At 37.1% G+C, this 27,034-nt stretch overlaps 1 protein-coding gene across 3 annotated transcripts in view; it reads right to left on the bottom strand.

Moving 5' to 3' along the window:
• LRRC69 (leucine rich repeat containing 69) overlaps window positions 1–27,034 on the bottom strand; it is a gene marked incomplete at its 5' end in the record, with an annotated part of 117,778 nt that overhangs the window by 79,287 nt on the left and 11,457 nt on the right. For 2 of the 3 annotated variants that reach the window (XM_081258807.1, XM_081258806.1), the window contains 4 exons: window positions 8,469–8,540; window positions 10,911–11,106; window positions 13,797–13,869; window positions 15,375–15,501. The exons of the other annotated variant lie outside the window; for it this stretch is intronic. In XM_081258807.1, coding sequence (XP_081114933.1) covers window positions 8,469–8,540; window positions 10,911–11,106; window positions 13,797–13,869; window positions 15,375–15,501 — 468 coding nt within the window. The remainder of the gene's footprint in view (window positions 1–8,468; window positions 8,541–10,910; window positions 11,107–13,796; window positions 13,870–15,374; window positions 15,502–27,034) is intronic. 3 annotated transcript variants of the gene reach the window in all.

Raw genomic sequence — 27,034 nt, 5'->3', positions numbered from 1 at the left:
AGATTCTTCAATATACGCAAATCAATGAATGTGATACACCATATTAACAAGTTGAAAGAGAAAAACCATATGATCATCTCAATAGATGCAGAGAAAGCTTTCGACAAAATGCAACACCATTTATGATAAAAACCCTGCAGAAAGTAGGCATAGAGGGAACTTTCCTCAACATAATAAAGGCCATATATGACAAACCCACAGCCAACATCATCCTCAATCGTGAAAAACTGAAACCATTTCCACTAAGATCAGGAACAAGACAAGGCTGCCCACTCTCACCACTCTTATTCAACGTAGTTTTGGAAGTTTTAGCCACAGCAATCAGAGAAGAAAAGGAAATAAAAGGAATCCAAATTGGAAAAGAAGAAGTAAAGCTGTCACTGTTTGCAGATGACATGATACTATACATAGAGAATCCTAAAGATGTTTCCAGAAAACTACTAGAGCTAATCAATGAATAAGCTAAAGTAGCAGGATACAAAATTAATGCACAGAAATCTCTGGCCTTCCTGTACACTAATGATGAAAAATCTGAAAATGAAATCAAGAAAACACTCCCATTTACCATTGCAGCAAAAAGAATAAAATATCTAGGAATAAACCTACCTAAGGAGACAAAAGACCTGTATGCAGAAAATTGTAAGACACTAATGAAAGAAATTAAAGATGATACAAATAGATGGAGAGATATACCATGCTCCTGGATTGGGAGAATCAATATTGTGAAAATGACTCTACTACCCAAAGCTATCTATAGATTCATTGCAATCCCTATCAAACTACCACTGGCATTTTTCACAGAACTAGAACAAAAAAATTCAAAATTTGTTTGGAAAAACAAAAGACCCTGAGTAGCCAAAGCAATCTTGAGAAAGAAACACGGAGCTGGAGGAATCAGGCTCCTTGACTTCAGACTATACTACAAAGCTATAGTAATTAAGACAGTGTGGTACTGACACAAAAACAGAAAGATAGATCAATGGAACAGGATAGAAAGCTCAGAGGTAAACCCACGCACATATGGTCAACTTATCTTTGATAAAGGAGGCAGGAATGTACAGTGGAGAAAGGACAGCCTCTTCAATAAGTGGTGCTGGGAAAACTGGACAGGGACATGTAAAAGTATGACATTAGATCATTCCCTAACACCATACACAAAGATAAGCTCAAAATGGATTAAAGACCTAAATGTAAGGCCAGAAACTATCAAACTCTTAGAGGAAAACATAGGCAGAACACTCTATGACATAAATCACAGCAAGATCCTTTTGGACCCACCTCCTAGAGAAATGGAAATAAAAACAAAGATAAACAAATGGGACCTAATGAAACTTCAAAGCTTTTGCACAGCAAAGGAAACCATAAACAAGACCAAAAGACAACCCTCAGAATGGGAGAAAATATTTGCAAATGAAGCAACTGTCAAAGGATTAATCTCCAAAATTTATAAGCAGCTCATGCAGCTCAATAGTAAAAAAACAAACAACCCAATCCAAAAATGGGCAGAAGATTTAAATAGGCATTTCTCCATAGAAGATATACAGACTGCCAACAAACACATGAAAGAATGCTCAACATCATTAATCATTAGAGAAATGCAAATCAAAACTACAATGAGATATCGTCTCACACCAGCCAGAATGGCCATCATCAAGAAATCTAGAAACAATAAATGCTGGAGAGGGTGTGGAGAAAAGGGAACACTCTTGCACTGCTGGTGGGAATGTGAATTGGTACAGCCACTATGGAGAACAGTATGGAGGTTCCTTAAAAAACTAAAAATAGAACTACCATATGACCCAGCAATCCCACTACTAGGCATATACCCTGGGAAAACCATAATTCAAAAAGAGACATGTACCAAAATGTTCATTGCAGCTCTATTCACAATAGCCCGGAGCTGGAAACAACCTAAGTGTCCATCATTGGATGAATGGATAAAGAAGATGTGGCACATATATACAATGGAATATTACTCAGCCATAAAAAGAAACGAAACTGAGCTATTTGTAATGAGGTGGATAGACCTAGAGTCTGTCATACAGAGTGAAGTAAGTCAGAAAGAGAAAGACAAATACCGTATGGTAACACATATATATGGAATTTAAAAATAAATGTCATGAAGAACCTAGGGATAAAACAGGAATAAAGACACAGACCTACTTGAGAATGGACTTGCGGATATGGGGAGGGGGAAGGGTAAGATGTGAGAAAGCGAAAGAGAGGCATGGACATATATACACTACCAAATGTAAGGTAGATAGATAGTGGGAAGCAGCCGCAGAGCACAGGGAGATCAGCTCGGTGCTTTGTGACCGCCTGGAGTGGTGGGATGGGGAGGGTGGGAGGGAGGGAGACGCAAGAGGGTAGGGATGTGGGAACAGATGTATATGTATGACTGATTCACTTTGTTATAAAGCAGAAACTAATAAAAATAAAAATAATAATAAAAAGATTAAAATATATATATAAATAATTGCTTCAAGGTAACTAAAAAACTCAGTGACTTACTTTTCTCCCTTTTGAAATGGCTGTATCATAACTACTTCAGACTGTTTTCTATTCTTTCTTTTAGAATCTAGAGAGAGTTTGGTAACACGTTCCTCCTAGAAATCCCTCTATAATATCTTAATCCAAAGCCTTTCTGCATAAAATCACAGTGTGTTTTTTTTTCTCCATCATTAAAAGTTATTTTAAAAAAAAGTTATTAAGGCAGCTGGTTGCTGTCTCCCTTCATATAATGAACTCAACAATGAAATTAGCACCTACCTACCTCCCTTTTCTTTCCAAGCTAATTAATGCCACTTTCTTTAATTTTTCTACTTTTAAATTTCTGTCTTTATATTTTTCTTATGATCTCCCTAAGGTGCACTTCAAACATGAAATCCAAAGTTCTTAGAGGACAACATTCATATTTGTTTATTTGTCTCCCCAGAATTTCCTGAGGATAGAAATTCTTCAAATCTTCATGACCAAAACACAGAAGAGAGTTTAGCTTGGTTGAACTGAATTGTCATATAAGCCTCACTTAGGAGAGTTATATCTCTCACACATACAGGTGCTAGATAGAGTACTAAAACTCGTTGTTTTACCCAGATATAATGAGTTGTTCTACCCAAATATAATGAGACATACCCCCAAATGTATGTCCATCTAGAACTTCAGAATGTGACCTTATTTAGAAAGAGGTTTTACAGATGTAATTTGTAAAAACAAGAGTATACTAGATTAGGGTGTGCCCTAATCCTAGGGCTGGTGTCCTTATAAGATAACAGAGTTATGTGACATGTTATTTTAATGCCCAGTTTGTGGTACCTCATTACAGCAGGACTAGGAAACTCGTAAACCAAGCATCACTGTTTCTCCCACCATCTGAGCAACTGGCAATGTTTCCTTATGGTTCACTGTCCATCACAGGCCATGTCTCAAAATTGTTACTCTCCCAAAAAGAGATACAAATAAAAGACATTTTGTTTCAGATCATCCTTTTCCTCTAAGGCTTGTTCATTCAAAATCCACATCCAATTCCATCAATATAATAAAAAATGTAAGAAAAAGGGAAGATATGATTAGAAAAGGTAAAAGGACACCCAGTCCTTAAAAATCACATATTTGAAGAACTTTCATTTAAGGAAAGTGCTCAATATATAATGTTAGAAGAAAAAACAAGATACATATTTCTTATGAAATATGCTTTCAATTTTTTAAGTGCACATATAAAAATAAGATACTTGAAGAAAAAAAAACAGCAATAAATACTCTTTGGGAGGCAAACCTAAAGATACCTTGTATTTGGCCCTTTCTATCCTTGTTTATTTTATGGATTTTCTACAATGAATTAATTACTTCTATAATCAGAAAAATGCTATTTACACAGGTTATTTGAAGAGAAGAGAAATAAATTGGAGAAAAAAAGTTATCTTTAAAAATATCTTAACAATCCCTATTCATCCAAGAAGCACAGAACACTTTACAAACTACTAAAATGAATAAGTTTGACATGTCTTAGATAGGAATTGGATATCAAATAATTTTATCTGAGGTACTGAAAACTTCCTCAAATTGTGCAATGGTATATCAAATCAAGAAATCAGCCCCAGAGTTTTGCTTTCTCTCTACTGATCTTTCTACTACCAATGACACCTTTTACATACTTAGATGGTACTTCGTTAAAAAGAAAATTCAGGGACTTCCCTGGTGGTCCAGTGGTTCAGAATCTGCTGTCCAAAACAGGGGACACGGGTTCCGGGGAACTAAGACTGAGTGCCTCAACTACTGAGTCTGCATGCCACAACTAGAGAGCCCATGTGCTGCCACTACAGGGCCCATGTGCTCTGGTGTCTGCACACTACAATTAGAGAGCCTACACACCATAACTAGAGAGAAGCCCACATTCCACAACTGGAGAGAAGCCCACGCACCACAACTAGCCTGTGTGCTGCAATGAAAGATCCCGTGTGCCACAACTAAGACCCAACACAGCCATAAATAAATAAATAAATAAATAAATAAATAAATAAATAAATAAATAAATAAATAAGAAAATTTATACTGGGAAATTAAGTATTATGAAACCAATCCAGACATAGTATAATGTGAAAAACGTATTATTCATTATTAACCACCTTCTTCAGTGCCCACATCTACACACTTTCGTTTTTCCATATATCTAATTCTAAAAATGGCACATCTAATCTCATTCAAATACCTATGCCCAACTGAAAATGCATCATCCTCTTCTCAAAGAAAAATACCAAAATCATGTCCAGTTTCTGAATTGTGCTCTGAGTTTAAGATCTCTGTAGGCTGTGAATTCCTCTTGGTGGGTTTCAAATGTGGCTCCTCATGGCCCAGCAAATGGTAAATGGTCCAGTGAAATGATGAATGTGATCATCCCAACAAGCTCACAATACACAGGAAAGGATAAACAATATAATTATAACCAAAAGACCTTCCATTTGAAAGATAGAGAACGAGAAGGGGCATGGAGAGGTGAAGTGACTTCCTGCTCTGTATTAGAATGAAGTCCTCAGGGGACAGCCTGATTTTGAGGACCTTCCTGCCACACCTCAAGGAAGCAGGAGGAAGACTCCCTTTCTGGAACTACATTGCTTTGGCACCTCTCTTCCTGTTGGCATATTTTGAAAGGATGGTGATTACTTTGCTTAGGAGCATTTATGGTTCTCTTTTCAGACACTGGCACTTTCTGGCAATAAACTCCCTTAAAATTCTTAAAAAAAAAAAAAAAAATAATATATATATATATATATATATATATATATATATATATATATATATATATAATTTAACAGACTTTTCTAAAGAAGACACATGCAGAGGTCCTGGAATGGATACTTTTATTATTATTCTGTATTTCTTTGTTGTTTGAAACTTTAAGAAGAATGTACAATTTGTACAACTTTCAAAAAAAGTTTTAAGTTTAAGTCAAGAAGAGAAAAAAAGCGAAGGAAAGAAATTAAAGTCTCAATGTGCTAGATCTGACTACATGGTAATAAAAGAACCAATGCATTTCTAATACAGCTAACTCACTATCTGATCATGATGGCATTTTTCTTAATAATCTAGAAATTCTTTTGATTCAACACATATGAACAAATAATTATAACAGTCCCATTGTCTTACTGCAGATCTCCATTTAATGTATACTCTTATATAAAAATCCTGGTGAAAATTCAGTTTCAAATATTTAAAAGCCATATGAATAAAAACTAAACTTCTGTGAAACAACTGCATTTTCCAAATAGCATACCAACTTTCAGGTCATAAAATAGCAACAGATTTAAATAGAGCCCTATTTAAAAAAAAAGAAAAGAAAGAAAGAAAAAGCAATAGCTGTAAGCAATAAGCAATAAGCCACTTAAAGACACTTCTACAGAGCACATTTTCAAATCTTTGGGTTAATACTACACTTCAGGGCAATAAGTATATGGAATTTCCTTTTGCTTTTCTCTCTGTTTTTATGTATGTTTGAAAATTTTATAATAAAAATAAGTTTTTAGAACATGTACCTCACAAGGTTAATTCTTCCTATTAATGCTAGTAGACAGTGGATGATCACTATAATTATACATATTAGTAGTATTTCACTCTTGGTATATATTGTACATACAACATATAATCATAAGAGCTTCCATTCCTTGAATGCCAACTTTGTACAAAATGCTTTAAATCATTATGTAACTTAACAACCTTCCTAAAGTTATTGGTATTAATATACATATTTGACAAACAAAACGGCAACTCAGAGAAGTTAAGCCACTTGTTAGAGATTACAAATTTAGAAAATAGAAAGTTAGAACTTTAAACTCATGTGTATATGACCCCAAAGTCCATGTTCTTCATCATTTCTATGCTATGTTGCTTCCTGAAAAGGATGGTCTAATTGTTTTTAAAGCTCACTACCATTATTCTGAAACTTACTCTCTTTCACTGATAATCATGGCATAACCTAGAGCCAGTCATTTATCCTCTGTGTTCATCATTTCCCCATTAGTTGTCCCATCTAATAAAATGTGGAAATTTTATTAACTTGAACCAGTTGGACCAAAGCTCAGATGAATTCACAGAATATCTTACTTCAGAGTTTTCAGAAAATTCTGAAATAGATGTTACAAAGGTGATACTAACTCAGATTCTGCCAAAATTACTCTAAATTAATGGGATCTAAATAATGTTTTTTTTTTAATCAAAATTGTAAGTACAGAATCACTGTAGAAGAAACTGTGAATTCACGATACTACTAAGGCAAATACTGAATGTAGTTTAAGAACATTATTTTTATTTGTTTTACATTTATTCAATTGAAATTTAAGACACTGCAGGTATAAAGGTTAAAAAGAGTACTCCCTTCCTCTGTAAGATTACAGTCTAATGGGAAGACAGACTTGAAAAGACTTACTCTACTTTGTGGTATGTACAAACTATAATGGTACCAGAGAAGAATTAGCATCAGAAGGCTGCTTTGGCAATCAGAGAAGACATCATAGGGCAGAAAAAGAGTTAAACTAAGACATAAATAATATCTTGTAGCAGGATGAATAAAATATTGCAGAATTTACCAGGTCAACATTAACAACATCCAGTGCTTATTAAACATTCAAAACTGTATTTTTGGAAAACAGTTTGGCAATTCCTTAAAAAAATTAAAACATGGAATTACCATATGACTCAGCAATTCCACTGCTGGGTATATACCCAAAAGAAGTGAAAGGAGGGACTTGAACAGATATTTGTACCCCATGTTCACAGCAGCATTATTCTCAATAGCCAAAAGGAGGAAGCAACCCAATTGTCCATGGGCAGATGAATGAATATACAAAATGTGGCATATACATACAATGGAATATTATTCAGCCATAAAAAAGAGGGAAATCTGACACAGGCTATAACATAGACAGACTTTGAAGACATTATACTATGTGAAATATGCCAGTCACAAAAGGACAAATATTGTATGATCCTATTCATATGAGATTCCTAGAGTGCTCAAATTCTTAGAGACAAGAAGTAGAATGGTGGTTGCCAGGTGTTAGAGGGAGGGAGGAATGGGAAGTTATAGTGTTTAATGGGTCCAGTTTCAGTTGAAAAGATAGAAAACTTCTGGAGATAGGTGGTGATGATGGTTGTGCAACAACATGAATATACATAGTGCCACACTTAAAAATGGTTAAAATGGTAAATTTTATGTTATGTATAATTTACCACAAAAAAACTCTACATTTTTTCTAAAACACAGAAATTACACTCATTTTTCCTATTTGAGTCATCTTCAGTGTAAAATATTGCTCAGTGGGTTAAAAGGACTGAAATCTCAATTTTGTGTTGATCAATCATAAAAAGTAATTAATGGATCGACAACTATTTATTGAATACCTTGTGGATTGATGGGCTTCTAATTATTACTTTGCAGTGGAAACATGCTCACCCCAACATGAAAAACTGCCATTTCTTTCCCAGAAGTTAAAAGTTGCTAAGACCAACTACTTCTCAGTTATTTGAAATAAAGCAAAGTCAAAATTCATCTCCAAATGAAAAAAAAAAGTTCATTTTTCATTGTTTATGGCTTAAAAACAACTAATAGAAGTGTCTCTTTTGGATTAATTGCAAGGGATAAAAATTTATGCTCTGGAACATAATATTTTCAAAAAGTCTGAGGTAACCAAAAACAGTATATGATTTAAAAAAACATTTAACCATAACTAATATATTAAAATATTTATGATAACAGTCAGAGTTCACTCAGTTCAAACAAGTTCAGCAGGCACAGAACACAAAGGAAGGAATGGGAAAGAACAGGTCTTGAAATTCTAGAACAAAGCAAATATTTGAGTTATCTGTATAATTCAAGGTTCCAATTACTATAGGTTTTACTGGTTGCCTATTTTTTCTATTCCCAATAGCATAAACAAAATTATTTTTCAATTATATTTCAAGTAGACTCTACTTACTCCTGGTGGAAACATCTGAATAACATTTCCAGCTATGTCTAGGATTCTTAGGTTGAAAAGATCACAAAGTCCCTGTGTCAGGAAACAAAAGAGGGAGAGAGCTTTTTAAAAGTCTAATATATAGAATCACAAACATTTCTTGTAAGTTTAAACTTGATGCAGTTGACCACCTTTCCTAATTACCTGGTCAATTCTTCAGTATATCTCCCCAGGGAGATCACTATGTCTGGATCACCAGATTCTTTCAATTCTCCATTTCCTCTGACCACTCCAGGGCAACATAACATGGTGACCAAGAACTAGACTATTTGTAGTAACTATTTGTAGGTTCAAATTCACCTCCAACACTTACTATATATCTATAGGCAAATTTCTTAATCTTTGTACTTTAGTTTCTCCATTTGTAACATGGAAATGTTCATGGAAGCCACTATCTTCAATATGGATGCTGAATGCATTAAATAAATTACTAATCAAAAGTGCTTACTAAAGGGCTTAATACATAGTGAGCACTTAGTAGACATTTCTATCATTAAAACAGAAAGAACCTTTGGGAGACAGAGCACAGACGTAATCTTAGAAAGCTATTTCTATCAACAATTCCACTGGCATTTATTTCACATCCACCTTTTGTGTGGCATTGTGCTAACACAACCCTTTCCTTATAAGGGAAATCTGTTAGTCTAGCCACATGCCCAATGTAACTGGATGGGTATATACCTTCATATGCATGTGTGCAGACATACACATAATTTATAATGTACCAGAAAATGATTCATAATATGTTCAGTAACAAAAAATAATAAGTATTTTCTGTAATGCCTTATCATTTATAATTCAGACTGAAAAGAACAATGATAGACTGAATCGTATTAAATGTACTAGGACATAAATGATTATAGGCATTCTTTACATGATAATTCAGGACAGGACTTACTAGCATGCAAATTTTTTAAAGTCTAAACGCCTTGGATTTATAAAATTGTGGTAAGACTATTGATTTGAAATATGGACGTTTAAGTTAGACAGACATGGATCTGAGCTATTTTCCTGACTTTTGCAAACTATGTTCAAGTCACATAACCTCTCTGATATTTATTCTAAAATGCATATAATAAGAGATACATTATAAAGTTGTTATGAACACTAAGTAATATAATGCTTCATGATGATCATATTGCTGCTGTTATTGCTTTTCCCTCAAATAAGGGAGACATGCTTTTAATAGGTTTAATCTGTAATTCCAAGACATTTTCTTACTTGTTTATAGTAAGTCGAATTTTTAAGGAATATAATAATAGAATTTTTGAAATATACTTATTTATAGCCTATACCTTGGTATATTTTTACATATCACATTACAGGGTGCACAGACTTTTTAAAGGGAATATATTCTTTTTTAAAAAATGTATTCATTTATTTGGCTGCATCGGGTCTTTAGTTGCCGTGCAGGCTCTTCATTGCAGCACACGGGTTTCTCTCTAGTTGTGGCGCACAGTCTCCAGAGCACACGGGCTCAGTTGACAGGTTCTTAACAGGAAACAGTACTTTTAAACTGGGAAATTTGAGGAGAGTTTAATAAAGCCACTATTTATAAAAGTTTGACAGGGTTCAGGGAAATCAACGAGGTTCCCTAAACCAAGAAAGGTAGTTCCCTAAAACCACAAGTTTCCCAAAAGCTAGCAACAGCAGGGAGTTCTTTAATACCACAGGCCTAAAGAGTCAAGGGAATGTAATAATGTCCATTGAGGATCACCTGACATTTGCTATGACCCTCCAGAAAAGCATGCAGGTAACTCACAGCACCCTATTAGAGAGAACACCAGGGGAAAACTATATGGTACTCAATATCCCCCTGCCCTTTCACCTCCTGCTATTGCCCCTCATTGGCCATATCCTAGAGGAAGCCTGAGGACAAAGGAGCTCATTGATGCCCATACGGGTCAGTCTCCCAGGCACAGAGCAGGGTGGAAAAGGAGGGAGAGTGGATGTAAAGAAAAAATGGAAGATAACTAGCACATACTCGAAAACCAAAAAGTACTAATATTTTGTGCTGTATATAGAGTTGCCAGATAAAATACAGGACACTCACTTAAATTTAAATTTCAGACAAAAAAATAAGATTTTTAAATCATATAAGAATGTCCCATGCAATATTTGGAACATACTTATACTAAAAATATTTCTTCATCGGTAATCTGAAATTCAGATTTAAGCATTCTGTATTTTTATTTACTAAATCTGGCATCCCTAGTTTTGTGAAAAAATCCAAGTTATAACCTTCCTTTGTCATAGGGATTTGGGAACTGATTATACCTAATCAGACGGAAAGCAAATGCCCTCTTGTACTCAGATGCCCAAATCTATTCTACAACTGCTCCTTATCATGGTGTAATGAGTTCTTCACCAACAAAAGAAAATTTGGTTCCATCTTTTGCTTACCTCTGGCAAAGATTCAATGTTGTTCCTGACCAAAAGAAGTTTCTGGAGCTTCTTCAAGAAATTAATCTCTTTGGGTATGCAAATGAGCTGATTGTGGTTAAGTTGAAGGTCAGAAAGATTCTCAAGGAAACAAAGTTCTTTAGGAATGCTGGCTAGCTGGTTATGATTTATACTCAGATATGTAAGGCTTTTTAATCTAAAAAATAAACAAAATGTATGAATGAAATTCACAAGAATAAGAAAGCCCACTGTACAGACCCCACTTATCAGAGCCACGTATCAATTCATATTTTTTGTAGCTCACCTGAGCTTTTCTTCAGTCAAGTGTTCACAACTACTATGAATCATTTGAGCATAAAAAACTTTGTTGTAATTTAACTTTTAAAGATATTTTATAATCAGATGGTTTATGTTAAAAGTTAAAATTTTATCTAATCAAAACTGAGATTTAAGAAAAAGAAAATTCTATCTTCATTCTTTGTACATATACAGTAGCTATACTGAAGAGGAAGCCAGAGGACAAAGGAGAACATATACACACACATGGATATAGATAGGTATAGATTTAGATATAGATTATACATCCTGTACCACTTAGTTGCTGCGGAAGATGCAAAGACAGATCAGCCACAAATTCTCCCTTTATGTATATCATTGTCTAGAAGGAGATATTAGATAGAGTCATAAAATGAGGATAGAAAATGCCAACAAACAAGGAGAAAAAGGTTAAGATTTGAGTCTATAATTGCAGATATAGTACCTGAGGTCCCTCACAAGCATTTTGGAAGAACCAACATTTTGAACTTGGCCTTGAATAATAGAACCTGTAAAATTAGGGCAACAGGAAGGCATAGCAAACTGAGAAAATATTAGCATTTTGAATAAAGAAGCAGGAACAAATTAGCACTACTGAGCACCAACTATGTACTTGTGCATTAAATTTAATCTACAGCACAACCCTAAGGCTGGAGTTATTACCCTTAATCCAGAAATGAGGAAAATAAAGGATCAGAAGCAGTGAATAACTTGCCCAACTTAAACATCAGAAAACCATGTAAAGATTCAAATGCAGATGTGTCTTCTTGCAAAGCTAAGAATCAAGATTTATAATGCTCTCAAGCTGTTGAAGTTAAATTAGTAACATAATGAGGTGACATTTCTAGACAGTTTAAAATGGGGGACTGTTGCTTATGACAATAGTCAGTGCTAGTGAAAGAGATTTGGGGGAAGATTCTATGAACTCGATCGTGGAAGCCATGTGAATACATGAGACTGAAAGAAAGAATAACAACAACAAAAGAACAGAAGGAGATAGAGAGGAAGCAGATGGAAAGATTCTTGAGAAATATGAACATCTGACAAACAAACAAACAAACAAACAAAAACCAAAGGCACCCAGAGAAGGCATGAGCAGAAAAATAGATGAACCTGGTTAACAAGGAATTTCTAAAGGTATGAGAGGAGAGTATTTCAAAATTAAAAATAAAAATGTTAAAATGTTAAAGAGAGGTACTGCAAAAAAAACCAAACAAACTTACTAGAACTAAAAGCAGGGTCACAGACTACAAAGTCACTATTAAAACATCTATTTTATGTCTATATTGTAGCCACTAACAACTGAAAATAAAAGTTTTCAAAATTCCATTTACAATAACATAAAAAAACACTTAAAATAGTTAAGAATACATTTAACAAAAGACAATATTGTACTTTGTTCTCCAAACAGAGCTCTATGCTTACTAAATTGTGAAATCATGTTATAGCTGCAAGAATTTCAAAGTTCATCTCCTCACAATTCTTCCTTTAGAGATGAGAAAACCAAGGTCCAAGACAGTTAAATTACTTGGCCAAGGTCATAAGGCTAGTTGCACAAAGTTATGATCTGAACCTAGTTCACCAGATCTTCCAAGGTGTCCTTTTTTCATTACATGACCAACACATAAATCAGTTGATAAGCTGAATGATTGAAAAAGCAAGCAGACAACTATTGGCATTTTCATTACCATAAATATTCCTCTTCTTCATAAATTAGATAGCTTCAAAATTTTTTCTAGTTGCTCTGATTTAAAACATTACTTTTTCTGTAAAAATCTATTTGGGGAAAAATACATTAGCTAGAGTTATAGACAAGTAAATTGGAATAAACTTTAGGTGTTGCAGAAAGCCCTTTGTTGAGAACTATTCAAGTTTTGTATTCTTTAAAAATCTGGATGTTCTTATGTTGTAATACATCTGTTTCTGTTTGATAGGCAATAAAGAGAGTCTCCAAAGTAAACCTGAGTAGGGTTCTGTCTCCATCTGTCAAAAGAAAAGCCCAAGAGGGTGTTTTGCCTGCAGAAGGACAAGGCCCTCAGCTGGCTCCAGAGAGTCACTGTAACAGCAGCTCATCTGTGCAAATGTGCAGGGTAAGGAAAAATAACATTTTGTTTTTGTTTTTGTTAATGATAATAAAATGTGTTTTTTTTATGAAAACGACATATTGGTTTTAAAGTCTTTGCTTTCATATTACCTTTTCCATCAAGCTGAAAATGCTTTACAGTAAAGTTTAATGTCCCCAGTTCTGTAGCAGAGCAAGCTCCAAGAACTCCCCAGTTAGGAAATCAATAACACAATCAACTTTAGAACTTTGTTTCAAACCCTCACTTTCATACTTAGACTACCAAGTCATGCTGTTTCTCATTTCTCTGAAGTGTTTAAAGAATCATCTGCTTAAAATCAGTGGCTTGCCTCAGTCCTTCAGGTGCCTCTTTGTTATGTATAAATCCCACAAGGACTTGAGGCTAGGCATACCGTGTTCAAATGACCAGGATGGGGAGAAATGGCAGTTTGGTGGGGAGGGCATGGGGGGGAGTAGTGGTAACCAGCTCTCAGTAGAAACAAAATTACCTGCCGATATCTTGAGGAATCCTTGTAAGCTGATTGTTGTTCAGATTAAGCAGGATCAAATTTTGTAAGCCATCTGTTAGAAAATAATTTTAGTCACTCTTCTGTACACCTTTGTTTTCCTTCTGGTTTCTTGCCTTGGCCGAGGCTCTTTGGGTTGCTGGTAACTGATACCCTCTCAGATTAACTTAATCAAAAAGGCATAATTTATCCCAGTTAGAAAGCTAAGTCTTGGCACCTGAGGATAGAGGGTACAGCCAAACTCCCCACAAACTGGAACCAGAAACTATTATAAAAGGCACTGGAACCTAGGGTTTTAGTTTTGTTTTTGAAACTCAGAACCGTAGTCCCATAAATGTTTGCGAAATGCATGAATGACGTCCAAAGGGTCTTCCTGACAAGCTGAACTCATCCACCAAATAGGAAAACCACACGGGAAACCAGCCCAACACACCACGGCCCACAACTCCCTGGCGAAGAGGGTGAAGTGGACGTAGAGTGTGTTCAACTCTATTCCAGAGCCAGAGTCTCCTTGAAGTGGAAGGAGTATATGGGCGCTGGTGCGTGAAACAGCTACTTGCTGATCTTCTTCACCGGAGACTGGACGGAGTTCGGGAATTCTCTGCTGTATTTAGTGGGGAAGAGGTCCTCTTGGGTCACCAGCTTCTGCAGGGAGCTCAAGACAAAGTCGACGTACTAGGGGACTATGCACTTGAGTTTCATTTTTTGTGGAAAAATATTTCTGCAAGATACATGAGCTAATATTTTAAAGTACTTTAAAGAGATAGTACCAGAATCTGCTTGTGCTCTTTCCTATATACCTCTAACTGAGGACCCATGAAATAATACCCTTAATAAATGCTGCTCAATGATAACAATGATGATATATAGCACCCATGCCTCAAAAGTTCACAGAACTTTATAAATTCCATTATATAGTTCTAATTTTACTATTGGGGACACAAAGTAGTAAAATGCCTTACATGAGTTAATGAACCTATAAAAATTATCTGGATCTCTGTCATGTGTTCTGTCCTTAAGCATACTCTACCTATATTAAATAGGAAAAATGTCATATTAAATGGAGAAATTATTAGTTTAAGGGAAACACAAAGAAAAAAATGCCATTTATTGAATCTCATATCTTTTCTTTAAAATTCTCCCCAAGTTGATTTAAGCTTAACATCTTGATCAAAGATTGTGACTTAGTGTTTGAGACAGTGTAAAAAGTATAAAGAACGAGGAGAGCTGTGTAGAGCTTTTCTTGATTTGATTTTCAACTAGTTTTCTCTCTGGCCCAGAGAAAGGGTGCCCAGATTTGAGAGTCTAAATGTACACTGATTCTGAAAAGGGGAAAATTTACTAACACTAATGCTTATTTATTTTCTTAAATCTATATGTAAAGAAATATATAATATGGTAGTCAGAAAAAAAGTTGTTCCACAAATTCCCTAATTTCAAGTGTAAATATCTCCAAGCAAAAAAGATTAAAACGTAAAATTCCTTTTTCACTTTACTTTCAAATTGTTCAATATAAGGAAATTAAGTTTGACACTATAATTATGCTGTTCTTTGACTAACCACATACTCCAGATGCAAATCTATGAATCTTATTTCCAAATAAATGGAGCTTCTTCAAGGATGTAAGGTATTTCATCTCTTCTGGAACTTCTTCCAAAAGGTTGTTTCCCAGATTTAGTGCTGTCAACTGCAAACATATAGAGATTTAATGAACTCATACATTATCCACTTTACATGAGAAAAAAGAAATAATTAAGCCCCTTTGCTGAGATACATATAACCTAAAAAAATCAACATAATCTTAATTATTTCACATGTACCTAAAATTATCTATATAAATAAAGGTCATTTGAGTTCATGTTCAAACACTTTATGTTAATTTAAGCACAATTTAATTCTCAATTAAAGTACTTAACTTCATTAAAATTGTATTACAAACCATTTCACGGGTATTCAAAAACATAATTAATGATCCATTCATAAGTCACTTGAGCAACTCAGGAGTATCCTAACATTAAAAATTCAGCAAAGGGGCTAATTTCCTGAAATCAGAAATTAGCTGAAGATCTGAGGTCCTTCTGTCATACTAATCCCAAATGAGCTTTTTCACTTAGGCCAATAAGATTTCTATAATACATGGATGGGGATGGGGTGGGAGGGAGGCCTTTAACATCACTCTGTGATCACAAAGTTCATAAGAGAAACTATTGACATGATATGGTAGGGTAGGGAAGATCTGCCCTATGTACCTACTAACATCAGATTGGTCAGACATAGGAAGGACCACACATAAAAGGAGTTAGAAAGATCCTCTAGATCCTCTAATCCAGGGGTCCCCAACACACCCCTATTTTAAGGAGGAAGATTCGAGTCAAATCTTAAAGGAAGGTTAAGTAAAATAAAAACATACAAGTAACCACTGGACTTAGCAACAAGAAAGTTATTGGTGACCTTGATAACAGGGGTGAAGTGCTGAGGAGGAAACTGAAGTATGCTGTGGAGAAAATGTGAGAAAGTGAAGACAATGACTAAAATACAATTCTTTAAAGAACTTTTGTTATGAAGGGACACTAGAAAATTAGGAGGGAGCTGGAGGGTTTGTATTTTGTTTAAAATAAAATATAGTACAGCTTATTTATATGCTGATGAAAATAATCTTGTAGATAGTGAGAAACTAATGATACAAGGACAGGGATAATTGCAGAATCAAAATCCTTTAGTAGACGAGCAATGATAGGATCCAAAATACAAATGGGTGATAGCCCTGGATGAGAGAAGGAACTTCCCCTTGAATTTGTTCCATTCTTCCTTAACCATTTCCCTCAGGACATAATTTCCAGACCCTTTACCATCCTGGTTACACTCTAATTTTTCTAAGTACTCCTCTCTAGAAACATGGTACCTAGAGTGAGACAGGAAATGTGATCTCATAACATAGATCCGTTTGGACCATGGAATCTGCCTCAGGCAGATGACTACACTTCTGTTGCAGCCTAACATGGCTACAACATGCACTCTTTCAGAAATGCGGCACATGGTTGGTACATAATTAATTTTGTCTGTGGCCAAGAAAAACCTACTGTCAAGGAGATAACTCACATCCTGAACCTGTACAATTGAATGCTTTTCTTAACTTAAATGTAGGAATTTACAGTTATCCCTGTAAAAATTTCATCTTGTTCGTTTTGGCTCAAAAGATGTAAGTGGATGTGATGTTGTCACTCTAAGTTCAGAATCTAAACTAGACAATGTCAGTGGACAAATGAGATCTGTTTTTCCCCTCCCCACTTTGGCTAATGCACTCATCTTTCTCATAATCATATGGTAGCCAAACTTTGGAATCACCTAGAACTTCTCTCTCTCTCTCTCTCTCTCTCTCTCTCTCTCTCTCTCTCTCTCTCTCTCTCTCTCGCCACCTAAATTCAATCAGTAACCAAGTCCTATTCTTAAAATGCCTCTTAGATGCAACTTTTCCAACTCTCATTGCAATTACCCTAACACTAGTCCTCATTACTGGCTGCCTGTAGCATTACCTAACTTAAGAATGTAAAGAATGGGCTATTTTATCATTTAAACTCCTTTTACCTGTCCTACTGGATTATATCTAAAGAGTTGCCCAAATAATCAGTCCATAAGGAATTTCCCTACTTAGTATGTCCTAAATGTTTCTTGGCTCCCTGTAGCCGTTTCCACATCTTTGTATGCTTGTCCCAAATAGGGTCTGTGTATCGCAACTCGTCCTAAATTTGATTTGATTTATTTAATTGCATTGGCCTACTCATACTTCTAAGTTATAACCTGTCCGTAGCCTGCCTTGAAATGGATGTGTGTCTTTCCTCTTACATCTTGGATATGAGGTAAGCATGTCAGTGTCCATTGATGCCTTTGGGTTAGAGGCTCTAGATTTAATGTGTAGCAATCTTTGGATAAAGAGAGAAGAGGATAAGAAGTTTGAGAAGACCCCGGAGGAAGATGGCGGAAGAGTAAGACGCGGAGATCACCTTCCTCCCCACAGATACATCAGAAATTCATCTACACGTGGAACAACTCCTACAGAACACCTACTGAACGCTGACAGAGGACCTCAGAACCCCCAAAAGGCAAGGAACTCCCCACATACCTGGGTAGGGCAAAAGAAAAAAAGAATAAACAGAGACAATAGGATAGGATCTGCACCAGCGGGAGGGAGCCATGAAGGAGGGAAGGTTTCTAAATACTACAAGCCCCTTCGCGGGCGGAGACTGCAGGTGGTGGAGGGGGAAAGCTACGGAGTAGCGGAGGAGAGCACAGCAACAGGGGTGTGGAGGGCAAAGCGGAGAGATTCTGGCACAGAGGACCAGTGCCCTCAGGCACACACCAGCCCGAGATTCTTGTCTGCTCGGCCGCCGGGGCGGGCGGGGCTGGGATCTGAGGCTCGGGTATCGGCTTTCAGTCGGAGGACAGGGAGAGGACTGGGGCTGGCGGCAGGAAGAGAGCCTGAAGGGGTTAGTGCACCACGGCTAGCCCGGAGGGAGTCCGGGGAAAGGGTCTGGAGCTGCCGAAGAGGCAAGAGACTTTTTTCCCTTTTGTTTCCTGGTGCGCGAGGAGAGGGCATTAAGAGGGCTGCTTGGGGAAGCGCCGGAGACAGGCGCGAGCCGCGGATAAGGCGCGGACTTCGGAGACGGGCGTGGGACGCTGGGGCCGCCGCCGGCGCGCCGGCGCCGCCGCCGCCGGCGCCGCCGCCGCCGGCGCCGCCGCCGCCACGGGGCATGTGTGCGAGCGCGGGTCACTGTCCGCCCCGCCTTCCGGGGGGCCTGTGCACCCCGCCACTGCCGGGGTCCCGGGACCCGGGGACGGCTTTCCCGGGAAAGCGCACGGAGCGCCACGGGCTGCTGCAACGTCACGCCGGCCTCTGCCGCCGCAGGCCCGGCCCACACTGCGCGCCCCTCCCTCCCCTCTGCCTGAGTGAGCCAGAGCCCCCGAATCAGCGGCTCCTTTAAACCCGTCCTGTCTGAGCGAAGAACAGACGCCCTCCAGCGACCTACGCGCAGAGGCGGGGCCAGGTCCAAGGCTGAGACCCGAGAGCTGTGAGCGCAGACAAGGAAATCTTTCTGTGCAGCCTCGGAGGCAGCGGATTAAAGCTCCACAGTCCATTTGATGTGCCCTGCGTCTGTGGAGTGCATGAATGGACAGCGAATCATCCCAAATTGAGGAAGTGGACTTTGAGGACAAGATTTAAGACTTTCCCCCCTTTTCCTCTTTTTACAACGAATTATCCCAAATTAAGGAGATGGACTTAGAGAGCAAGATTTCAGACTTCTCGCCCTTTTCCTCTTTTTACAACGAATTCTCCCAAATTGAGGAGGTGGACTTGGAGAGCAAGATTTTTGATTTTTCCCCCTGCTCTCTTTTTGTGAATGTGTATGTGTAATCTTCTGTGTAAGATTCTCTCTGTATAGCTTTGCTTCCACCATATGCCCCAGGATTCTATCGGTCCGTTTTTTTTTTTTTCAATAATTACTTTTTAATTTTAATAACGCTACAATATTTCATACTTTATTCTATTTTACTTTACCTGCTCTTTCTTTTTTTCCTACCTTCCCTTCCTCCCTCCCTCCCTCCGCTCATCCTTTCCTTCTTTCTTTTTCTTTCCTCCCTCCCTCCCTCCCTCCCACCCTTCTTCTTTCCACTTTCTTTTTCTTGCCTTCCTCCCTCCCTCCCTCCTGTCTTTCTTTCTTTATTTCCTTCCTCCCTCCCTCCCTTATTCCATTCACTCTTCCTTTTGCTTTCATTCCTCACTCCCTCCCTCCTTTCTTTCTTTCTTCCGTCCTTCCTTCCTTTCTTCCCTTCTTCCTTTCTTTCCCTCTCTCTTTCTTTCTTCTACTAATTCTTTCTGTCTACTTTTTCTCCCTGTTATTCTGAGCCGGGTGGATGAAAGGCTCTTGGTGCTACAGCCAGGAGTCAGTGCTGTGCCTCTGAAGTGGGAGAGCCAACTTCAGGACACGGGTCCACAAGAGACCTCCCAGCTCAACATAATATCAAGCAGCGAAAATCTACCAGAGATCTCCATCTCAACACCAGCACCCAGCTTCAGTCAACGACCAGCAAGCTACAGTGCTGGTCACCCTATGCCAAACACCTAGCAAGGCAGGAACACAACCCCACCCATTAGTAGAGAGGCTACCTAAAAACATAATAAAGCCACAGACACCACAAAACACACCACCAGACGTGGACCTGTCCACCAGAAAGACAAGATCGAGCCTCAACCACCAGAACACAGGCATTAGTCCCCCCCACCAGGAAACCTACACAACCTACTGAAACAACCTTAGCCACTGGGGACAGACACCAAAAACAACGGGAACTTCGAATCTGCAGCCTGCAAAAAGGAGACCCCAAACACAGTAATATAAGCAAAATGAGAAGACAGAAAAACACATACCAGGAGAAGGAGCAAGATAAAAACCTACCAGACGTAACAAATGAAGAGGTAATAGGCAGTCTACCTGAAAAAGAATTCAGAATAATGATAGTAAAGATGATCCAAGATTCTATTTCCAAGATCCATAATCTTGGAAATAGAATAGACAAAATGCAAGAAACAGTTAACAAGGAACTAGAAGAACTAAAGATGAATCAAGCATCGATTAAAAACACAATAAATGAAATGAAAAATACTCTAGATGGGATCAATAGCAGAATAACAGAGGCAGAAGAACGGATAAGTGAGGTGGAAGATAAAATAGTGGAAATAACTGATGCAGAGCAAAATAAAGAAAAAAGAATGAAAAGAACAGAGGACAGTCTCAGAGACCTCTGGGACAACATTAAACGCACCAACATTCGAATTATAGGGGTTCCAGAAGAAGAAAAGAAAAAGAAAGGAACTGAGAAAATATTTGAAGAGATTATAGTTGAAAACTTCCCTAATATGGGAAAGGAAATAGTTAATCAAGTCCAGGAGGCACAGAGAGTCCCATACAGAATAAATCCAAGGAGAAATACACCAAGACACATATTAATCAAACTGTCAAAAATTAAACACAAAGAAATCATATTAAAAGCAGCAAGGCAAAAACAACAAATAACACACAAGGGAATCCCCATCAGGTTAACAGCTGATCTCTCAGCAGAAATTCTACAAGCCAGAAGGGAGTGGCAGGACATAATTAAAGTGATGAAGGAGAGAAACCTGCAACCAAGATTACTCTACCCAGCAAGGATCTCATTCAGATTTGATGGAGAAATTAAAACGTTTACAGACAAGCAAAAGCTGAGAGAGTTCAGCACCACCAAACCAGCTTTACAACAAATGCTAAAGGAACTTCTCTAGGCAAGAAACACAACAGAAGGAGTATACCTACAATAACGAACCCAAAGCAATTAAGGAAATGGGAATAAAAACATACATATCAATAATTACCTTAAATGTAAATGGACTAAATGCTCCCACCAAATGACACAGAGTGGCTGAATGGACACAAAAACAAGACCCATATATATGCGGTCTACAAGAGACCCACTTCAGACCTAGAGACACATACAGATTGAAAGTAAGGTGATAGAAAAAGATATTCCATGCAAATGGAAATCAAAAGAAAGCTGGAGTAGCAATTCTTATATCAGACAAAATAGACTTTAAAATAAAGACTATTAGAAGAGACAAAGAAGGACACTACGTAACGATAAAGGGATCGACCCAAGAAGAAGATATAACAATTGTAAATATTTATGCACCCAACATAGGAGCACTTCAATACATAAGGCAAATACTAACAGCCCTAAAAGGGGAAATCGACAGTAACACAATCATAATAGCGGACTTTAACACCCCACTTTCACCAATGGACAGATCATCCAAAATGAAAATAAATAAGGAAACACAAGCTTTAAATGATACATTAAACAAGATGGACTTAATTGATATTTATAGGACATTCCATCCAAAAACAACAGAATACACATTTTTCTCAAGTGCTCATGGAACATTCTCCAGGATAGATCATATCTTGGGTCACAAATCAAGCCTTGGTAAATTTAAGAAAATTGAAACTGTATCAGGTATCTTTTCCGACCACAATGCTATGAGACTAGACATCAATTACAGGAAAAGATCTGTAAAAAATACAAACACATGGAGGCTAAACAATACACTACTCAATAACGAAGCGATCACTGAAGAAATCAAAGAGGAAATTTAAAAATACCTAGAAACAAATGACAATGAAGACACGACGACCCAAAACCTATGGGACGCAGCAAAAGCTGTTCTAAGGGGGAAGTTTATAGCAATACAATCCCACCTTAAGAAACAGAAAACATCTCGAGTAAACAACCTGATCCTGCACCTAAAGGAATTAGAGAAAGAAGAACAAAAAACCCCCAAAGTTAGCAGAAGGAAAGAAATCATAAAGATCAGATCAGAAATAAATGAAAAAGAAATGAAGGAAACAATAGCAAAGATCAACCAAACTAAAAGCTGGTCCTTTGAGAAGATAAACGAAATTGATAAACCATTAGCCAGACTCATCAAGAAAAGAAGGGAGAAGACTCAAATCAATAGAATTAGAAATGAAAAAGGAGAAGTAACAACTGACACTGCAGAAGTACAAAAGATCATGAGAGATTACTACAAGCAACTCTATGCCAATAAAATGGACAACCTGGAAGAAATGGACAAATTCTTAGAAATGCACAACCTGCCAAGACTGAATCAGGAAGAAATAGAAAATATGAACAGACCAATCACAAGCACTGAAATTGAAACTGTGATTAAAAATCTTCCATCAAACAAAAGCCCAGGACCAGATGGCTTCACAGGCGAATTCTATCAAACATTTAGGGAAGAGCTAACACCCATCCTTCTCAAACTCTTCCAAACAATATCAGAGGAAGGAACATTCCCAGACTCATTCTACGAGGCCACCATCACCTTGATACGAAAACCAGGCAAGGATGGCACAAAAAAAGAAAACTACAGGCCAATATCACTGATGAACATAGATGCAAAAATCCTCAACAAAATACTAGCAAACAGAATCCAACAGCACATTAAAAGGATCATACACCATGATCAAGTGGGGTTTATTCCAGGAATGCAAGGATTCTTCAATATACGCAAATCAATCAACGTGATACACCATATTAACAAGTTGAAGGAGAAAAACCATATGATCATCTCAATAGATGCAGAGAAAGCTTTCGACAAAATTCCACACCCATTTATGATAAAAACCCTGCAGAAAGTAGGCATAGAGGGAACTTTCCTCAACATAATAAAGGCCATATATGACAAACCCACAGCCAACATCGCCCTCAATGGTGAAAAAGTGAAACCATTTCCACTAAGATCAGGAGCAAGACAAGGCTGCCCACTCTCACCACTCTTATTCAACATAGTTTTGGAAGTTTTAGCCACAGCAATCAGAGAAGAAAAGGAAATAAAAGGAATCCAAATTGGAAAAGAAGAAGTAAAGCTGTCACTGTTTGCAGATGACATGACACTATACATAGAGAATCCTAAATATGCTACCGAAAAACTACTAGAGCTATTCAATGAATTTGGTAAAATAGCAGGATACAAAATTAATGTACAGAAATCTCTGGCATTCCTGTACACTAATGATGAAAAATCTGAAAATGAAATCAAGAAAACACTCCCATTTACCATTGCAACAAAAAGAATAAAATATCTAGGAATAAACCTACCTAAGGAGAGAAAAGACCTGTATGCAGAAAATTATAAGACACTGATGAAAGAAATTAAAGATGATACACATAGATGGAGAGATTTACCATGCTCCTGGATTGGAAGAATCAATATTGTGAAAATGACTCTACTACCCAAAGCAATCTACAGATTCAATGCAATCCCTATCAAACTACCACTGGCATTTTTCATAGAACTAGAACAAAAAATTTCAAAATTTGTTTGGAAAAACAAAAGACCCCGAATAGCCAAAGCAATCTTGAGAACGAAAAACGGAGCTGGAGGAATCAGGCTCCCTGACTTCAGACTATACTACAAAGCTACAGTAATTAAGACAGTGTGGTACTGGCATAAAAACAGAAAGATAGATCAGTGGATCAGGATAGAAAGCCCGGAGATAAAGCCACGCACATATGGCCAACTTATCTTTGATAAAGGAGGCAGGAATGTACAGTGGAGAAAGGACAGCCTCTTCAATAAGTGGTGCTGGGAAAACTGTACAGGGACATGTAAAAGTTTGAGATTAGATCATTCCCTAACACCATACACAAAAATAAGCTCAAAATGGATTAAAGACTTAAATGTAAGGCCACAAACTCTCAAACTCTTAGAGGAAAACATAGGTAGAACACTCTATGACATAAATCACAGCAAGATCCTTTTGGACCCACCTCCTAGAGAAATGGAAATAAAAACACAGATAAACAAATGGGACCTAATGAAACTTCAAAGCTTTTGCACAGCCAAGGAAACCATAAAGAAGACCAAAAGACAACCCTCAGAATGGGAGAAAATATTTGCAAATGAAGCAACTGACAAAGGATTAATCTCCAAAATTTATAAACAGCTCATGCAGCTCAATAGCAAAAAAACAAACAACCTAATCCAAAAATGGGCAGAAGACTTAAATAGGCATTTCTCCAAAGAAGATATACAGACTGCCAACAAACACATGAAAGAATGCTCAACATCATTAATCATTAGAGAAATGCAAATCCAAACTACAATGAGATATCGTCTCACACCAGCCAGAATGGCCATCATCAAGAAATCTAGAAACAATAAATGCTGGAGAGGGTGTGGAGAAAAGGGAACACTCTTGCACTGCTGGTGGGAATATGAATTGGTACAGCCACTATGGAGAACAGTATGGAGGTTCCTTAAAAAACTAAAAATAGAACTACCATATGACCCAGCAATCCCACTACTAGGCATAAACCCTGAGAAAACCATAATTCAAAAAGAGACATGTACCAAAATGTTCATTGCAGCTCTATTCACAATAGCCCGGAGCTGGAAACAACCTAAGTGTCCATCATCGGATGAATGGATAAAGAAGATGTGGCACATATATACAATGGAATATTACTCAGCCATAAAAAGAAACGAAACTGAGCTATTTGTAATGAGGTGGATAGACCTAGAGTCTGTCATACAGAGTGAAGTAAGTCAGAAAGAGAAAGACAAATACCGTATGCTAACACATATATACGGAATTTAAAAAAAAAAATGTCATGAAGAACCTAGGGGTAAAACGGGAATAAAGACACAGACCTACTTGAGAATGGACTTGAGGATATGAGGAGGGGGAAGGGTAAGCTGTGACAAAGCGAAAGAGAGGCATGGACATATATACACTACCAAACTTAAGGTAGATAGATAGTGGGAAGCAGCCGCAGAGCACAGGGAGATCAGCTCGGTGCTTTGTGACCGCCTGGAGGGGTGGGATAGGGAGGGTGTGAGGGAGGGAGATGCATGAGGGAAGGGATATGGGAACAGATGTATATGTATGACTGATTCACTTTGTTATAAAGCAGAAACTAATAAAAAATAAGTTTGAGAAGAAAAAATACTGATTAACTTATTAATACTAATGACTAACATCTAAATAGAATATAATATGTGCCAAATACTGTGCCATGCAACCTTGTACATTGCCTCAGGTGGACTTCAAGGTACCCCTAATTTACAGAAAAGGGATCTGAGGTACAGGCTGTGATTTATGGTGAAATAACATAGCTTCACTAAATGGCCTATACTCCTAATTTCTACATTACACTATTTACTTTTAACTATTTATAAAAAGAATTTATTGTTGCTCAGAATGACCATATATATGCACATAATATATACATTCATTCATACACACATACACCCATTAACACACACAATAGAATTGTATGCAATATATGGATTTCTCATTTTAAATATTCTTGTTCTGTGGGTTATACCATTTAGTCAGTATTTTGCAATAGGCAAAAGCACACGCTTTGGAGACCATCTGCTATGCAATGTACTCACTATGGGATCTCAAGAAAGTCACTCAAATTCCTGTCTCTTTTTTTTTTTAAATGGAGATACTAGCATCAACTTTTCAGGGCTGCCTTAAGGATTAGAGACAATATAATGAAGTACCTGGCAAATAGTGCATATTATGAAATGCTAACTATAATCTTTTAGACTCAGGAGAAGACCATGGAACAAGATGTTAGGCATACATGATGTTAGGAATGCTTCATATAGTATATATGTTGACACTTCGACTCAGTTTTCAATTTTTAAACCTGTTTTCTTAATGATTTCTAACTCTTTTTCAAAGATTTCTAAATTCACAGCCACTTATGAATGACATTTTCAGGAAAGAGAAAATTACCTCTGTTATTCTGTTGGCCACAGGAATAATGACTTTCTGTTAATCAGTTAATTTTGCTGGATTTTTTAAAATTATTTCTACAGTGATAATGTGCTCAGGATCCTCTTTCCATTAAACTATCACTATACCTTGGTTCTCCAATTATTATAATGGATTTCTGTGTTTAATGCTCCCCCTTGTCATATATCACCTTCTCCTGGAAGCCATCCTCCTTTTGTTGTTGCATAACACTGTGTACTTTCTATGACCAGTTATTATCTTCTGCTGTGTATTATAGTGACTCATGTATATATCTTACCTTTACTATAACTTTGGAAATTTTGCAATGATAGGGTCTCTGTAATTCATCCAGCATACAAAAAAACAGTGTCTGGAATACAATAGCTGTTCAATAAATATTAGTTGAATGCTGTCTGCTTAGATCATTTCTTTAATAAGCTAATGGTTCAAACTATGAAGATACTCATTATGGCTCCATATCATTTGTCTTTTTTCAAAATCAAGTATCTATTGAGCTCAGTCACTGCCAATCTACCCAGCTGGATTCACTTTCTTCTAATGGGCTGCATGCCTTCTTTATTCTAACCATCTGCTCATTCTCAATAACCCCTATAATCAATTCAATGTGATGCCTAGAACTTGAGCCAGGCAACCTATCCTAACATTTAATTATGCTGTGCTTGTAGCTATTAATTATCACTAGAAAACTCTATGCTATTTATTATATCTTTCAATTACTTTTTTGATTTTTAAAATGATTTCCATGACTAACTTGGATATTTTTTTTTATGTAAAAAATACCAGCTCAAATGTCCATTTTTATCGGGAAGTCTTTCTAAAATAAATTATGGCTTGGTGATACCATTTTGGAACAAA

Source organism: Mesoplodon bidens, assembly GCF_964165515.1.
Source record: "Mesoplodon bidens genome assembly, chromosome: 16".
Classification (NCBI taxonomy): Eukaryota; Metazoa; Chordata; class Mammalia; order Artiodactyla; family Ziphiidae; genus Mesoplodon; species Mesoplodon bidens.
The sequence above is the reverse complement of the archived record's forward strand: the minus strand, read 5'-3'. Positions and strand labels throughout refer to the sequence as shown.